At 38.0% G+C, this 18481-nt stretch overlaps 4 protein-coding genes across 5 annotated transcripts; 1 reads left to right on the top strand and 3 right to left on the bottom strand.

Annotated features, from left to right (window-relative positions):
• Nucleotides 1-543: 543 nt before the first annotated feature.
• On the bottom strand, nt 544-9102 carry LOC140758848 (transcriptional adapter ADA2). 2 transcript variants are annotated; one of them, XM_073095202.1, is made up of 13 exons: nt 8825-9102; nt 7976-8031; nt 7328-7506; nt 6047-6112; nt 5843-5968; nt 5684-5759; nt 4354-4426; nt 4211-4269; nt 4008-4073; nt 3028-3250; nt 2351-2561; nt 1225-1542; nt 544-889 (listed from the first exon to the last, which is right to left on the bottom strand). In XM_073095202.1, the coding sequence occupies exons 1-13, from the start codon at nt 8875-8877 to the stop codon at nt 683-685; spliced, it is 1713 nt and encodes a 570-aa protein (XP_072951303.1). In that variant the 5' UTR covers nt 8878-9102; the 3' UTR covers nt 544-682. The 2 variants fall into 2 exon arrangements, with proteins under 2 accessions (XP_072951303.1, XP_072951304.1); XM_073095203.1 differs by having other exon boundaries at nt 4354-4417.
• Nucleotides 9103-9269: 167 nt separating this feature from the next.
• On the top strand, nt 9270-11298 carry LOC140758849 (small ribosomal subunit protein uS10c). The gene is made up of 3 exons (XM_073095204.1): nt 9270-9593; nt 9721-9765; nt 10791-11298. The coding sequence occupies exons 1-3, from the start codon at nt 9372-9374 to the stop codon at nt 11100-11102; spliced, it is 579 nt and encodes a 192-aa protein (XP_072951305.1). The 5' UTR covers nt 9270-9371; the 3' UTR covers nt 11103-11298.
• Nucleotides 11299-12000: 702 nt separating this feature from the next.
• Nucleotides 12001-15107, bottom strand: LOC140758734 (uncharacterized). Its single transcript, XM_073095003.1, has 5 exons — nt 13931-15107; nt 13627-13845; nt 12909-12995; nt 12574-12684; nt 12001-12454 (listed from the first exon to the last, which is right to left on the bottom strand). Exons 1-5 carry the CDS (start codon nt 14513-14515, stop codon nt 12227-12229), a joined length of 1230 nt encoding a protein of 409 aa, XP_072951104.1. The 5' UTR covers nt 14516-15107; the 3' UTR covers nt 12001-12226.
• A 291-nt stretch (nt 15108-15398) lies between these two features.
• Nucleotides 15399-18152, bottom strand: LOC140758737 (uncharacterized). Its single transcript, XM_073095007.1, has 3 exons — nt 17989-18152; nt 16698-16854; nt 15399-15659 (listed from the first exon to the last, which is right to left on the bottom strand). Exons 1-3 carry the CDS (start codon nt 17989-17991, stop codon nt 15613-15615), a joined length of 207 nt encoding a protein of 68 aa, XP_072951108.1. The 5' UTR covers nt 17992-18152; the 3' UTR covers nt 15399-15612.
• Nucleotides 18153-18481: the final 329 nt, after the last annotated feature.

The following is an 18481-nucleotide window of genomic DNA, read 5'->3' as shown; positions in this document are numbered from 1 at the left end:
GTGGTGATGTGATGTTTTGATGTCTTTGGAGGTAATGCAACTGTCCGACCGTTGTTAGAGTGTCGATAGCAGCCGACCATGGTCTGCGCGATTGTTCGTATTCATGATTAACGAAGAGTTTTTGACCAAACTAGTTCTGTTGTAATTTTTTTTATATCAAAATGGTCACGCTGAATTGAGAAACAAAAATGCTGATCAGTGTTTTTTGTGTCCTAGAATGCTGAATTGATCAATATTATATATATATATATATATTTTAACCGATAAGAACATTGAATTAATTAATATTTTTTTAAACAAAATTAGCGTCGTTGATTAGTTTTACGTTTTTATTAGGATTACAATAAATTAGATTTTATTTAAAAGTGACATTCCATTTTGATTATATATATATATACTCATTAACAAGCAGCATACGAAGTTTCCAGATTTTAAGCAACGGGAACTTACCGCTCATTTTAATAGATGTAGGCAGATAGTGCATATGCAGAAAAGAAAATCAGACGGCTTCCAACCTGGAACCAACATTCAGTTCCCATAACATAAATCAATTGTTTTTTTTATTGGAGATTAGAAAGTTGGTACACAGAGAAGGTTAGACATGCCGTTAAAAGTGGATATCTTACACCGGGCGAGAATAAGTCCAAACAAATGCGAAAATTAAACTCAGATATGCTTAAAATTAAACATTGGCAGACTCCTCATTGTGACCCAACTTTTTTATTACCACATCATAAACCCTGTCCACTTTTGCTGGGTCGACCTTGAAGAATCCATGGGCATCAGATTTCTTGAGGATAGTGCCCTTAAATATTTCTTGCATCAATACCTCCTGCATTTTGAGATAATGGCTGGGTAGCAATCTGCTCTGACAGCAGAGCTGTTTTTCCTGGAAAGAGAAAAACTAACCAAGTAAAATAGGTCTATCATAGTAACTTTCAACATCTCAAGAAGGTTATCGTGATATAGATTCATGCCATAAGGAACAAATTATCTGCTTCTATGTACGAATACTTCAAAACCACAAAATATTCACCATAATATATGCACCTTAGAACTGAAACTGAAACTCATGAATTGTAATTTCTGCCAAATCACCGCTACTAATTTCTATTAACTCTAAATTCTGAAGTATCTTTGAACGAATGTAAAAAACTCCAGTGCAAGATCCAAATTTATTACTACCAAAAAAAGAAGAAAATGAAAAAAAGGAAAGATTCTTACAGTTATGCTTAATAATTCTGCTCCTGGTAGACCAGTGATATCCCAATCATCCCATGACTTAGGTATCTGCAATGTCGGAGAGTCCTTACAAGAAGGATCAAAGCCAGCAGCACTTCTTTTGGAATCAGTAGTGCTTCGTGGACTCCCATCAGATTCACCTTTTATAGGTCGGCTTACCTTTGGCACTACTTTTGCACTTACCACAGCCTGACCACTTTCCTTCACTTTTTGGGCACTTGCCTCCAATTCCTTTTTCCTCTTTTGCTCAGTGTATGTTTTTGCTTCGGCCAATGTACGACATCCAGCAGCACGGCATTCCTGAATGTCAAAAGTCAACTACATGAAGACAGTACAAGAAAATAGCATCATTTAAAATTCTATGCATCACATTGTTTGAATGCTTCTCACTATTTCATTTTGGTCAAAGAAAATAGAAGGGGAAAAGATTTTCTTTTTTTTTTTTGGGGGGGGGAGGGACTTTCAGTTTCAGTTATATGTAGAGAGTTGAAACAAGTAAATACAGTATACAGTATACTAGGAAATTTAAATTTCAATGTTCCTTCTGAATTTGTTTTCCCAGAAGGCTCTTCTATAACTTGTCTTTCATCTGTCCTCAGCAATTAGAAAGACTTGTCATCTAACGAATTGCTATTCTAACAGGAATTGACATTCATTTGTATTTGCCCACCTTTCCATTTACTGTTACAGCAGTTTGTCCAGTAACAGGCACTCAATTTTATCAGCTTCCTCATTACTTAAAACTCTACTACTAGAACTCACATTATGTCATAGCACTTACAATAGACAATGCTTTGGCGTTGTGAAACTGTAAAGCAACTGTTTTTGCTATTCAAGTACACACGAAGATTTTTCTACTGAAACTAGTTTACTTGTCAGTATGTGGTAGATCATAGTAACCTTATCCAGATCTTGACAAAGCACAATTTGTCCAGAAGTACAAAATTTAGAAGTAAACATGTTAGGAAAACTATTTTTAAGTACATAGTGAAATTCGAAATTCAAGAATAGCGGATTGGAAATTAAAATAAAAATGGAAGAGCAATAAATAAAAACAAATTTGCTAAAACAAGGCTGGAAACATTGCATCTATGGAAGAGTGACACACCTGAAGCTCTTGAATTCTCCTCCGAATTTTTCGCTCCTCAATCACACTTCTAACAAGAGATTCATGTTCCTCTTGAGAAAGGAAGCGCATGAAAACTTTATAGCGATGGTATACTTCTTTATCTTCATTCGAGAGTTCCTTCTCTAGAGGACTAGGGAAAAGTAAATTCCTTTCTAATATGAACTCCTTTCTTCGTTTCCTCTCATCAAGCCTGCAAATATTATGAGACACTTAGACAATAAACCGACTTCAGGTTATACAAGTTGGCTACATCAGTGAACAACAGCATGCAAGGAAATTGGTGTACAAAAAGAAACAAAATAGAGCCAGTGGTGCAAGGCACATGGTGTGCCACTAGCCTGTCAACATAGTACATGCTGGCTGACACTGTACCGTATTGACAAATGATATGCAGCATGGTGAAGTGTTCCTGTTAAAAGGTTTGTTTACACCAGTTCTCTGTCCAATGCTGGGAAGTATTTGAGAAAACACAGTATGCACCATTAACTTTCATGTTACATTGAGTTATCCTTAAGCGATCATATGAGAAAACTATAAAACAATCTAGTATAGCAATGGAGCTGAATACAGGAAATCACTGAGCTATAGAAGAACCTGCAATTCTAACTGTGCTAGAATCTAAAGGTAGGTGATGATCAAAATCACTAGGAATGAACCTTGATAAGTAAATACGAAGAACTCGAAGCTTCAATTCCCGATCAGTTTCGGAATCATTTTCTTTAAACTCCATCTCAGCAAGGGATTGTTCCGCATTATTGTCATATTCAGGGTCAAATTCCTGCCTCTTGGGATTATAGTCACTGGATTCTGTTATTGAAGGGCCTTCATCTCCTGAATGTTTAGGCTTTTTCACTCCAACACTTCTATCCATATGAGTATCTGCTTGTTGAACGAACAATTGTAAATAATTTAAGCATGCAAAAGAAACAAATTTTGACGTTAATGAGGAATGAAGCCAAGTATTAAAAACTTCAAAGAAACTATGATCTCAACAAACTTGTAAAACAGTAGAAACTTGCAGAAACTCGTAAACTGAGGATGTGCGGATATTGAGGAGACAAGGAAGCAAATCTGGATGTTGATAAATAATAAGTTTAAAGAGCTCAAAACAATAGACAGGTGAGAATCGATCAATTAGTTCACAAATTGAGAAGAATGTATGAGGATGCTGCAACAGTGCCAGATGAAAGCTCAAGCTAATGGGGCTTAAAATCCCATGTTCCTTTCTTCTTCACCTAAAGTCCTAGTAGATTTTCTGAGGATTTCACCAAAAGAAACATGGCGAGGTGATAACTTAACATTATTGTTCTACTGTTTATCATCAAATTTTAAGAACCAAAACAAACTTAGAACTTAGATCTCCCTCCCCCATATACATTTTAAATTTTAAATGTGAATCTTGTGGAGGGAGCACTATGAGAATGCAATCATTTCAAGTAGGTGATCAGTATCCAGGTACTTATTGTCTTAATAGAGGAGATCAAATTTCAAGTTCATTTTGCAGGACAGGTAATTGTACCAGTTAATCTACCTATCTTAGCTATCATATACAACCAGCACTCTGCGACATAAATGGAAATGAAAACTTTGAGGCCAAGGTATGAGTCACAGTGCATTAAAAAGCTTAATATCAGACCTTCCAGTTTAGCTCCATCAGAACCATCTTTCAACTGTCCCATGTTTGAAGCTTTCTTGTTGGCACCTGCATAATGTAAATTTATATTTCTATAACAAGCACCATCATTTCAATTGTCAAACCTTCTTGGTACATCTGACTTAAGTATTCTTATATCAAATCTAATTGACAAATCAGTCGATTCATGTAAGTCTTAGTATTACCAGCAGTTGAATTGGAGGGTAATCGACCACCTGGAGCTTCTCCACCTACATCTTCAACTCTATGCAAGAAGAAAAGAAAATAGTGACAAAAGACAATCTTAATTCCTAACTGAAAGAGCAAGGCAATTAAGCAGGCATCATACTTGACCCTCAAAGGCGAGAATGGAGATTCTTCTTTAGGCGTCACATCCCCAAGCATTGAAGTTCCTGTCATCACTAGAAAACATAAGACTAGGGAAAAATTAGACAAGGTTAAATACATGTACAAGATAGTTATGATTAATCAAATAGTAGCTGTGCTTGTTTGTGAGGTAGTGGCCTCTTTGAACAAATTCTGATTACTTCATTTAATCCTTTAACACAATAATAGCCAAGAGGATTGTACAGATTAATTAAGTATTTTGCAAGCATCAATATATTATATAGATTCATTAAATTATGTTGCAAGCATCAATATGTTATATAGATTAATTAAATTATGCTGCAAGCATCAACATGTTTAACTAGAGCACATGCTTAACGGAATGATTTGCCATGCCATTGAGCACATTAGGCACATGATGAATGTTACCAATATTGTGTGCAAAAGGGAGTTATAAAGGAGCACAAGGCAGGCATCCCAACCATGCCGATGGCCTACATGCACATCCTCTTGTGATGGTATATAGGTCTGCCTAGAAAGAAAGTAGATATCATAGAAAAAGAAACATGAAAGGCAATGAAGATTCCTGAACCATGGAACTGAGTATCAGCACTCGTAACTTGTTAATAGATAACACATTGTATATTTTCCTACAAAAGAGTCATGTAGAAAAGTGGAAGTTGAATTGGGGTTATCATAAGTTTTAACTTTTTCTGGATGTATCATGTATCTAAACATGGGACAGGAAAATTTGAAATCATATACTCAAATCAATTACCTTTGCAGTTCTTTTGCCATTTGATGTCAATCCAGTTTACTGATAATAAAAAATCTCTGAAATATTGCCTATGCACTAAGCAAATATCTTTCGTAATTCACCTTGTTTGGAAAAATCCTTAGGTCTTGTAGTAAGAACTAAGAACAAAAACGAAAATATAAAGCTCAGCAGAAAAATTGGCTTACTTACTACAAAAGAGTGTCTAAAGCTTTTGAGATATGTGACAACTTATAGCTCCCATCTCTTTCATATCTAACTCCTAATAAATACTGTTCCTTGTGCAATTCAACTCTTCAAGTAATTTTATGAAATAAAATAATGGTCAAACTTGTATTGTTTAAAAGGTACGGACTTGGAGCAACCAAGCTCACATTAATATATATATATATATATATATATATATATATATATAACTTATGTGGTAAAAGAATACATCTTCACAATACCTCAAAGGCTCAAACATAATTATGGACCATTAATGTAAGAGCATGAAAGAGATTGACAGTTTACTAGCATAAGAAAATAAACTACTTAAAGAGAAGCAAAGACACACCTTTTTTGCCCTCGCCTTGCACTTTAGCCATAGCAAGGAGTTCCTTTCTATTCTTACCATTAACACGAGACATATCCTTCGAAAGATGCACCATCAAGCAAGTTAAGAAATCTCACTTTGAAAGTGAAAAAGATATTAGAGAGAAGGACGAGTGACTACCGGAAGAGGATAGCAAGGTGAGTTCATGTATGCTGTTGTATAATGATCAATGCACTGTTCCTTGCTCTTGGTACCAACATGGTCAGCAACTTCAGTCCAGTTCCCTAATCCATACATTTCAATTCCCTAGAAGCGATATAACAAGTAACCTTTTTTATTATTCAAGCCAAAAACCTAATAAAGAATGTAGAGAACTAGGAGTACCTCCAAAAGAAGTATTTCCTCATCTGCATTCCAATCTGGACAGATAAGGGGAAAAGACAAATTGTCCTGTTGGAAGAAGTAACAATGCATATTTTAGAAAGATAAGCATATACCAGCTTTAATGAAGGAAACACATCATAACTAATGACAAATGTTTGATAAAGACGGAAGTTTGCTGAACAAGCAAAAGAACACACAATGAAGAAACCTCTGCTTAATGGGGGGCTAAATTATGATTTGCATGCACATATAGAAAATGACCACAGGATTTTCCTTGAATCTTGATCAAGCACTCATGAGTCATAATACATGACAAAACTAATCTTAAGACTTAAAAAATGCTTTAACATAATTGTTTTCTCCTAACAGATAATATTAAAAACATATACTAATCTATGCAAACAATGATAGAAAAAAATAATAATGCTTGCACAACAATATGAAGCAAATAACAATAATAAAGGAAGAGAGAAGAGCACCAGTTCTTGCTCTATAACAACCCTCTTCCTTTTCTCATTCTAAAAGAAATGATATTTCTTCTACTTAATGCCACAAGAGAGTCATGCAGAGCAAATCCCTTCAAAAGGCAGAAAATGCCAGGGTCTAAAAGTTTGGAGCCTGAATGAGATTTGATTCCAAGACAAATAGGTTGGGAGCTTTGCAAGCTTATGACTACAATAGATTGTTGAAGTAGAAAATATCTTATTTGCCATTATTTCCAAGGCTTGAGGCTGCGGTTGTTCGATATATGTTTAGCATCAACAAAATAAAATAAAATTGGAAGAAGGCCAGAGAAACAGGTGGAAAAAACTCATTAACATGTTCATTTTCATGACATTAAATCCATATAAGATGGGCAAGTATCCAAGTCCTTAGAATCTAGGGAAGCTGGCCACCACTTTCATTAACACGTAGTCTAAGCAGTACGCATCCTGTGAATTTGACATTATGGTTTGTCATTCAATATCACATTCTTGTCTTCCACAGTTCATGTTGTGGGTTGTGAGATGCCTAAATGAATGCCCATAATATATGGTCAGGTAACATACAAAATCAGAAATGCGAGATGGAAAAATATACTGCCGGAGTTGCTTGATAAAAGGGTTACTTATGAAAACTTCATCAGGACTTGTTACCACTTAATAATACGAAAAAATAATAATAAAGAGCAGCCAAACTATCAAATGTTTTCATCATTCCCAATAATATTTTCCTTGCCTATTTGAAATGAAAATCTCCACTTCCTGGAGAAAGAAGAAATGGTAATAGAGTTTCACTAACCATAACCCGATACTCATGGGTGCTTTTATGTGGGGTGACTTCAGCACCAACAGAGAAGCACTCGACACAGAGATCAAAGTCAGGGCATTTACTGCATTTGATACGAATTTTCCCAGAAATGTCCTTATTGCAATAGTTGCAATGATATAATGCCTTTTTACCTTCGCCTGTCCCTGGACCTGTCTCAACAGTAAAATGATTCCCATAAGGTTTGTTTAAATAAAGATACAACTTTCAGATATAATATTATTTTTGCATAGTGGAAAGCAAGAGAAAAAAGAAATAAGCCGGAGAAACCATTTCATCACTGGAACAATGTCGTCGTTTTTCCTTCCTTGTATAAAGCCTTTAGTCCAACTTTAAAGTCAGTTATCTTGGCTTATTTTCCTCCATTTCTGTTTAAAGGCAGGTTCACTATCAAACCAAACGCAATAATGTCCTTTATCAATTTCCTAGATCCTCTCCTCCATGTTGAAGCAAGTTCCGATTGAATATAAAATATTTGCCTAGTAATATCATGTCCTTCTTGTAGTTGCTAAAATTTAAGTAATTTAAATTCAAACTTTTAAAGAACAGAACGGTTGTGAAGTCCTTTTAGTAGTTCATTCATGCAAAGATTGATTTACATGTTAGTTAGTGGCAACAAACCTGAGGATATCGTCTCCAGAGTTTCTCCACTAGAGGCAACCCTCCTTCTTTTTGATCTAAGAGAGAAGGGGAAAAAGAGCAAACGAAGGAAGTTAGATAAGGAGGGAAACACAACAATAAATAATAGTAAATGATTTGTATCTGATCCAATCCAAGAATTATAGATGAAGCATATCAGAGGGCAGAAAATGACTCTTACGCAAAAAGTCTTCTTGGATAACACAAATAATCTCCAGATTTGATTAAAAAAAAGAAGAATGTCTTTCATTTGAACAAGAAATCTTCCTTTAGCGTCACAAAATAGTTACTGTAGTACGACGCACAGGCATATGGACGATTTAAAAGAAAAATCACCTTACAATCTCACGAACCTCAGCATAGCTAATAGACAAAACAGCTCGATAATGGGAAAGCTTGAAAAGGATGCAAAAATCCTCCCTAATTGGCATGCAGAGCATGACTCTCATACTGATCAAAGGACGGGGTGTTCTTCCCCATTACTACGGGTGGCCCTTATTTACCAAATGTGGTAAAGAAATTTAAGAACTGCCTTTCTCGATCAACTTCCCAATTCCAAGAACCATCAGTATCCTAAGATTGCTGCAAGATTCTGCTGAACACGAATATGAGAACCCACCCGCATAATTTAACTAGATCACATCAGTTCATGATAAGAAGGAACACTTTCAACCTAATCCACTAATAAGCACCAAGATCAAAGAAGGTTAAAGGAAACCCTCGCAGTTTAGACGACATGATGAACACTGGAGTCAAGAAATGTCATCGAATCCCATCCCGAAGAAGCACCGGGAGGAAGAAAAAGAGGTGAATGAGAAGGTGTATGATTACCTCTGGTTGGTTTCATCGTCTCCGGAATTGGGGACTATGCGGGAGCGCCCCATCGCTGCAAGAAGAAAAGAGAGGGAGAAATCGGAAACTCCGAAATCCTTGTCTAGGGCTCAGATCGGAGACGAGGGGATAATTTGAAAACCCTAGGAATAATCCCAGGAGGGAAGGTTTCTTGTCTCGACCTGACCTTCCTACCCAAAGATCTACGGTGGTCGGCTTGGATCAGCGGGTGGCGCTGGCCGACGAAGAGATCGTCTCAGCGGTGGGATGTGATCCGATCAGACACGATGCGACATGGCTTGTTCTCTCCAGGATTTTGGGCCGACTCTTAACAGGCCTATGTTAATGGCCCACAATCGTAATCTGTCCCTTGAACCCAGACCCAAATCCGGACCCCAAGGCCCAAAAGACTGACTATCATAACAATGGCCATCTGAAGTCATATCTATCCACGCCCCTATCCGAAACCAGCGATTCCGTTTTGGATAGAAAGCAAGCGCGGTGCGAGGCAGAGGAAGAAGAAGAAGAAGAAAAAAAAGTAGAAGAGATGGCCACTTCCTCCTCCTTTCTCTCCGCCACACTCACACCCCTTCCTCTCTGCAACTCTTCATTCTCCCAGAGACCCAAGCCATCCATCTCATTCCCCATAAAATCGCCGAAGCTTTTGGGCCCGATCGTTTCTCGCCCCCTTTCCTCTCGGGTTTTTGCGGCACCGGAGCTCCTCGGGCCTCAGGATGTGGACGCTCCTCAAGATTCCGCAGGCGCTGAGGTGCTTGGATTTGCCCAAACCCCCTCTCCTCTTTTTTTTTTCCTTTTGCTATATAAATGATCATACATAAATAAAATCGATTGCTCCCCATTTTTTCCTCGTTCTTGTTTTCTTTTGAATCTGGCAGGTTCCTGACCCTTCTCTGCTCGCTTCTGAAGCTGGAGTCGACAAGGTACCTATTCCTTCATTCATACTTCTCCCATTCGTCATTTCTCGTACTTGTTTTTAATGACTATTTCTTGTACTTCTACTTACGGTGGCGTCTTCTAATTTCGAAAAAAAGTCATACGATTATTCTGCTTCCTGCATTTGCGGTGTATTATTTAGTGAACTTTGTAGGTTGCAATTATTCTTAACGTCTTTTGATCATTATCCTTTCTTCATTTTGCGGAGGCATTCATTCTGTTGACCTATTTGGAAATTGGCCAGATTGCTGAAAAGCTTTACTTCAACATCCATCGTTTGTGGATCTCATTTTAAACTATAGATGCAATCTTTTACTAGGCTAGTCAAAAAACATTATCCTGTATGTCCATCATTAGAGGTACAGATGCGATCTTCATCTCTGTGGCATCTCTAATCTTTAGAAATGCAGATGGATTCTACTGTTGCAGCGAATCACTAAAGCCACAGAGAAAATAATGTTGCATAACAAAGAGTATAGAAACCAAAAGAAGCATAATTCTTTGAGTAATTATCAGTAAAGTGTCCCCCCTTCACCCCCTGTAGTTTCTATTATGCTCCACCCAAATTGTTACAATATTTATCCATGTATCACTTGAATCACATTGTAGATGAATGGTATATTTACTTCACCCGTAACACAGCGAACTCCCTTATTGGTTGAGAACCTATGAATAGTGTGTCAGTGGGTGAGAGGAGAGAGAGGGCGTATATGTTGCTATGTCCAATGTAAGCCATCTTAACCCAATAATGGAGATGAAGATCATTAATCTCTATATTGCTGTCTTCAGTTCTGCTATTTTCTCTTATTTTTATCTTTCTTTCTGTCATTTTAAGAGTTAGTATTATGTTGAAGGAACGGTTGATCAAGATAATAATGCAGTCATTCCTTTTCTGTTCACTCTCTCTCTCTCTCTCTCTCTCTCTCTCTCTCTCTCTCTCTCTTTCACACATATATATATATAGTTTTAGCTGTTCAAAGAATTATATTTCTACTTTGTTTATTTTTATCAGATGGCACCGAAGCAAAAAATACGTATCAAACTGAGGTCATACTGGGTACCCTTGATTGAGGACTCATGCAAACAAATTATGGATGCTGCTCGAAATACCAATGCCAAGACTATGGGCCCTGTTCCGTTGCCCACCAAGAAGCGAGTTTATTGTGTCCTCAAGTCTCCCCATGTGCACAAGGATGCACGCTTTCACTTTGAAATCCGGACGCATCAACGCTTGATTGACATCTTGTATCCTACTGCTCAAACGATTGACTCCTTGATGCAACTCGACCTCCCAGCTGGGGTTGACGTGGAAGTCAAGCTTTGATTCTGAAATGTTGCGTACATCCATAAAGTTGTTTATTGCTCTGTTAATCTGATGTACTTCCCAAGAGAAAAAGAATTAGCTGTTATCAGTTAAGTAAACCTCACTTAAAATAGCTCGGGAATGCCCATGTGGTTGTTATTTGGAGCTTTGTAATTCTACTCTCAGAAAAGGAAGGGATGTGTTCCACAGTTTTGTATTTTCTGGACTTAATTATTCTTGATGCCAGGAGCATGTATTCTTCTAACTTTTAGTAAGCTTGCATGCTCAAATGACAGAGAAAGTAAGCATATGCAACTCCATATCAGCTCAAGACGAGCCTGTTCTGTGAACTGTTTTGTTAATAACCTTACTGGTATATCTATTAGACACCATCCTTCTTGTCAAAGCGTAGCTGTTCAACTGACATGTGATAGTTGATCATTACTGCAGTTTATCTGCGAAAATTGAGTGACTTAGAATCACACTATAAAATCTGTGGCGTGACTGTTATGCAAATTATTTCTCCTCCATTGCTCTGCAGTGTGCACCCAGGCGGGTTTCTTAATGAACAGGTATACGGCACGGGTGTCGTTATAATTTGCAATATGGAACAGTTGTGATGTTGTAATTCACAATATGAAACAGGTGTCATGTTATAATTCAGAATATGGAACAGGTATTATGTTATGATGGTAGTTTGGATCACTTTACTACATGTTAGTGTCTTTAATATAATAAGTTACTTGTGGTACAATGGGAACAAAATATCTGATGGGTTCAAAATGCTTTCTGCTGCCTTAAAGCTGTAAAATATAAAGGATAGTAATAGTATGAAGGGTAGTTGCAATTCAACATATAGAAATAAGCATGCTACAGCAAATAACAACACTTCCTCTCAACTACTATGCGAAACACCCACCATTTATTCTAAATATTTTAGCAAACATAACCATTGAAATTCAGCATATTCTCATAAACTGCCCATATAGTTGCCAAATTTCACTGCTGCATAATGCTAGACCATATGACATATAGATCAATTCTTATAGCACAAAAAAAAAGAAAAGAAAAGAAAAAAGAAACAAAGATAACCAGGCTAAAAATTGCAAAGCTGCCAGACATCAAGTTTGAGTTACAATGAAAATTTAAGAAAGATTCTGGTGCATCAATCTTCCAGTGGACCATTTGTCTTCATCAGATTTGTACATTTTTCGTGCACTATTGCTTTCGTAGCTAGGTGGGTGATGATGATCTGAGCTCTTAGACATTGGTCTGCTACGACAGCTGGAGAACATACCTTGGCTAAATTCAATGCTGTTCGGGGATGGCTTATACTTGTCGAGAGATTCACAACCTATCACCTCATCGTATTCCTAGAAAGCGACATATATGTTTTAAGTCAGAAAAGCTAAATTGTTCTGTTAAACAAAGGGAGAGCTCTTCCCCCTTTGTCTTAAATAAAAAAGAGTCGGTACACACTTCACTTCCTTACCTTAGAACTTCTCTTTGAAAAGCAAGGGGTCAAACAAGGATTCAAATCCTTAAGGAACATTTCATCTGGGCTACCATATTCAGATGTCACAGGTTCTCCAGAGCTATAACCCTGCAAAGGTAGCAAACCTAGTAAGTTCAGAAACAAAATGCAGAAGTTGATCACGCTAGGGAATATGATGCAATCTTGAGAACAGGACTCGAAATATAGGCACAACATTACTGCTGAAATGACCAACAAATGTAGCCTACTAGCCCATCATCATTGGGCGGAGGAAAATTTTCATGTATAAGATGTGCATGGATTACAATCATATATTTGTGTCTGTAGCATACCAAAGGTTCTTGATCAAGTACTGGTGTCCTTGGAGAGCTGATGTGTCCATCAAAGCATGCCCGTGCAGTATACTTGTCTGCCTTTACCTGTCCATGTCGGATTCAGCAATTTAAACGCACAAACTAAGAAAAGTAGTATGAGAAATTAATCAGAATAATCGATGTAGATGCAAAACATGATTCAATATTTGTTTTTCTATCTTGACTTTATACACAAGGATTTGGATTTCAGGATATATCAATGATAGACTGCAGTATTGAATAATAGTAATTGATTTGATTCTACTATGGAAGGTGGCATCCTTGTTATTTCACCAAAAATAACTATAAGCTTTTAATGCTGGTACCAAAGTGAGATCCAACTCAATACGGACACAGATATAGAAAATTGACCTAAATTTACAACCAAGACCAGCAACAACCAAACATCATCATCCGATTTATACCCTGATTCATCTGGGGCAACTAGATTTCATTGAGATAGATTGCCACCATACAAGAGGATACAGTGATGGCTTCTTGTCTTAGAACATCCTTTCCTATGATAAATATATCGAGAACTTGCTAGAAGGTTTTAGGACCAAAAGTTTCAGATCATCAGACCAAGATACTCCTATAAAGATAAGATATTGGCATGAAACATCATCATCCAATTGTTTGTGAATTAAAATCTATATGGTAGGCAAATTAGGAGTTCACATGGACATAAGGGAGATACCTCAGCAAGATCCTCTGCAAGGCACTGGAGCTGCCCGGTGAGAGAAGTGACCTGCTTCTGGAGGCTTGGAATGAGTTGCTTTGCTTGTTTCAGCTCACACCCTTGCTTCTCCAGCAACTCCTGCATTTGAGAATTCATGACATCGGGGAATAGTATGGCATCCTTTAAAGCCTTTATCTCCTCCCTCTGCTTCAAACATAGATCCTTCAATTTCTCCACCTGCCAAAAAATTAGATATCAAAATGTAAGCAAAATGACACAGAAATTAAGATTGCCACGAAAATTATTTTAATCAAGGAAATACTTCTCGGTTCTTTTCTTCAATCAACAGCCGAAACTCCGAGATCTCCTCCTCATACTCCTTGTTTTGGCTTAGAAGCTCCCTCTCGCTGCGAAGCACCATGGCCAGCGTCCGCGTGTTGTTCTTCACCTCCGTCAATGCCCTCCCCGCCGTGCGTTCTCCAGATCCTCCCTTCTGAAACAGCTTCTTGGACAAAGCCGAGAGGTTAGACCCCTTCACAGCCTTCCTCAGGTCGTCGGCGACGGCGTCAGCAGGCAAGGCCAGAGCCATCCGATTCGACCCAGGCTTCGAACCGGACCTCTTCTCCATGAACTTCCTCACCATGGATCCGAAATTGTGGCAATCGGTCGCTTTCCCGAGAGTGACATCGCCGGATCTGGTACGGACGATGGCACGGGAGGAGTTCCCGGTGCCTGCCTTTGGGTCAGGTATCGGATCAGACGGCTTGCAGCGAGTGCCGGAGTTGGAGATGAGGCGTCTGAGGGAAGAGTGTTTCCTGCTAGGGGAAGGATCGGAATGGTGGGAAGAGTTAGAGGAGGAGTGCGAATCCACGGAGGCGTAGCGAGAAGAAGGCTTCACGGAACCCATCTATGATGGAAATGGAACAACGGAGAGAGACAGAGTAGCTCAAGTTGAATGACGGAAAGGTAAAGGGTGTATCATAGCGGCAGCAAAATTCAAAATTTGGTGGAACAGTTGTGGTGTGCCGCGGGATGATTGTAAGGCTATTACTGGTATATGATGTTACACGGACGGGGAGCGATTGGATGATGCGCAAGTAAAATAATTCCGCGGAGGAGCATACCGCAATCTCTACTGAGGCGCGCAACTCCATGAGGAGGTTCTCTCGTATATTTTGTACCAGGTTTCGCTTTTTTCCATTTCTTTTTTTTTTTTTTTTTCTTCTCAGAATGAGGGCGAGTTTAGGGCGACGATGCATAGATCTCAGCATTGTATCATAGAAAATATTGTCTTTTAGCATAAACTTTTATGCTGGGAAAGACAGAATAACGTATGGGACCACAACATTTCAAACTAATGGAAGGATTATAGATACAGTAGAAAATAAGTTGGCTGCTCAATTTAGAATTTATATAGTATCAAATAAACAAATACGCATTACAAAGGTTTATTAACGAAAAGACGAGGACATCATATAGATCATTTCTTTTTTACTTTTGACGAAGAAGAGATGAAGATGTATACTACAATACAAGAGCATTTCCTCTAGTTGCTTGACAGATTTAATGAGTTACAAGTAAGAAACCTAAACATCCGAGAGTATAATGCCTCGTATAATTGAAAAGATCCAAGTGACCCCATTCTCGCACACTAACAAATATTGAGCATTCCTCGGCAAGACAATTTCCATCAAACGATTAGTTCATTCGCCGTCTAACTAGGCAAGAAGGATTACTTAGGCTAAATTCATATCCATAGTGGTACCTAACTAGCACAATAAACATGAAAATTAAATCAAACAGAGGCAACTACCGCATTGGTGGCAAGCCTCCACTTTATTTCATTCAAACGCAGTTTAACACCGAGACAATGAAAAGTTCCCTCCTAGCATCTCCCCCAATATTGAAGCTCTATCATCTTGACATTCTACAAGTTATCAAGTCCCAAGAGTACCAAGACCCCTCTGGACCTTCCTAAACAGGCAACATCGTCATCATGTGCTTTCAAGCCATTCCACCGCTTGTAGCTGTCCTAATAATCTGAAATAGAGCTGCAGGAAAAGCAAAAACTTAAGCAAGTAGTAATAATCTTCTAACAGTTCATGTAGTGCAGATGAAAGTGTCTCGAAAAATGCAACTAAAGTTTTAGCCCATTATTTACCAAAAACAGAAAATGGTTTCTAATCATAATTCAAAAAAAGAAAAAAGAAAAACTCATCATGCGATCTGGGATCTATAATCAGCTTTAGATTATTGGAAAAGGTTCCATCCACCAGTCAGCATTTTAGTCAAGCGCATGACAATCCATCCTGACAAAAGAAATGACCTGCCACTTCTCTAGCAATAATATTATGGTCTGCTGAAGCAGCAACCTAAGACTGCATTACTCATGCAGTGTGACAACATCTCTCCAATAACATCCAACAAAAAAGTTAATAGTCTTGCTGCTAACTTTTAGTGCTGCAAAGTGAATAAAAATAATATTCGATACTATAATCCTTTTCAAGATCAAGTTTATGCTAATAAATCAAATAGAGACTTCATGATGTCAAAGAAACTGACAATTCCTCGTGTGGTGCCATTGAAAAAAAAATGACAGATGAAAACCCCAAATACAAACTAATAGAGCTGGGTATCGAGTGTTCCAAGTTGAGCTTCTCATTGTTCATGAAAAATTATATATGTCTTGTCACATCATTAAAAATGAGAAGGACTCAAAAACATTCAAAGAACATTAACAGATTGACCTCATCCATAACCATCATAACAACACAAAACTAGTGTAGAATTATGAAAAATGAGATTCAACAAGCTATTGAATAGCTTTCTTTCCCATAATGAGCACTTTACTTACTCTAGTGTCGGTGTGGATAGATGGTCCACATAGAAGAAGAACAATTTCTTCTTTTGTTTCATAGGACTCAAGAAATGGTTATTCATGAAAATCAACAGAGATCCTAGCACCTTCCATGCATATTAATAGAAGCAAAATGTTTAACAATTAAGAAAAACTAAAATAGAACAAACTTAAAATAAGTAAAATTAGCCTATCATGCACAAATTAGCAGAGTGACAACTGAGAATCATACATGACCCGATGACTACAAAGACAAAGAAACCAAGCATGATAGGCCCAACAGGGTAGTCATTCCCCTTCTTAGTAGTTGTTTCAGGAACAGATCCCCTCTTTGTAATATTCTTCTGAAACTTGGCAACCTTCTTGTCAGCAAGACGCCTGGAAGTGGTCTGTTCAAATAAAAAAGCATGCAATTATTTAGATGAAAACAAAAAATATATCTTAAACAAAAAAGTATCTTCCAGAAATTTGAATAGGTGATATTATTTTTACCACAAAATCCCAATAAATAATACATTGGAAAGATAGAATTGGAAATACAGCAACTCAAACATCCCAGTTACATTCTATTTGCTCGGTCAGATCACCACTACACGGACCTTTCAAATTGAATAAAATGTATTATTCGTAGGGGTCCTCTAAATTATTTATCTGTTAGTGTCATCTATAGCATGCTCTCAGTTATCCCATAGACATAACAAATTCAGTAACTTGGCTTTGCGGAATTAATGCACGTGGCCAGCACTGATAATTCTATAATTTATATGGAACAATATCACAAACCTACTATTAGACAATTCTTAACACATGACACTACAATAACTTCACTCTCCTTTCTCTAATGCAATATTACCCAATTAAACCCTTTTAGTTTCCTGTAGCTGTGGCCATGGCAGGGATAATTACGGAGATTGGAAATCCTAGTTCCCTCTTCGCAAACAACGTTTTGACCTATGCCCTAGTAAACATTGAGCACCAACCCTGAATCAGAACCCTTTAAGTGGAACCTATCCAACCCTTGTATTCAGTATTCACACAAATACGTATACCAGGCCCCTGAGATCGCACTGAGGAGTCAAATCCGATGATGTGATTCTTAAAGCCAAGACGAGGGCCTCAACTTGACAATTGCATCTGACATGCAATACCAAATCTGGAGGTCCTAATAGAACAGTTTCGAAATAACTTATTTTTCCCCACGGGAACCATAAACATCCAGATGACAAAACAAACCACCTCCCAATTAATTTGATCGAGATCAAGCAAAAAAAAAAAAAAAAGGTCACATGACTACATTCATCATCAATAAAAAAAAAAACTTCCGGGTGAAAGAGAAAACACGATTCGCTCAATTGATTTAGAGTTCATGCACAAAGTCCATAATAAACGGATCTAGATAATTCGGCAGACAAGGTCAGAGAATGATGCACCGGAACACCAAGAACCCTAGCTTTACAATAAGGCTGGAAGATATATCAACGGAATATCCCTGGATCTATATAAAAGAGGTGGAGATCTCTTACCATGTCGCTCGTCGGAGGAAAAGCGAGACGGAGGGGCGCGAGAGAGAGAGAGAGAGAGACGCGTTGCCACACGTCTATCTAATATAACAAAGCAGCGGAGAAGGGGAGGTTTCAGATCCGCCGGGGTTGCTTCGATTATATATTACATTTTAGGACAGGAGAATGTCCTGGAACCGTGGACCGTGGGCGACACCCGAACACTCACCCGCTCTAAATTTCAAGTGAATGACGTCAAGTTACACCTAACTAGCCAATGAGATTTGTGGTTCCAATTGTGGGTGTTTATCAACCGGTGTATTCGTTAACGTAGAATAGAGTTCACGCTTTTCTCGAGTCAAAACTGAATAACCCTGCTTCGGACTCCTTCCGTCCGCGGTTCAGTCGAGTCGGCACGCGTTAGAGGGCGATTACATGCTGACGAAGTCAGAAATCAGCCTTTTTTATATATATAAATTCGATTTTTTTTTTGGATAAATATAAATTCCAAGGATGT

The sequence above is a fragment of the Typha angustifolia genome, chromosome 4, assembly GCF_048772165.1.
Source record: "Typha angustifolia cultivar Huaian chromosome 4, ASM4877216v1, whole genome shotgun sequence".
Lineage (NCBI taxonomy): Eukaryota > Viridiplantae > Streptophyta > Magnoliopsida > Poales > Typhaceae > Typha > Typha angustifolia.
Note: the sequence above shows the minus strand (reverse complement) of the source record. Positions and strands in the feature narration are given on the sequence as shown.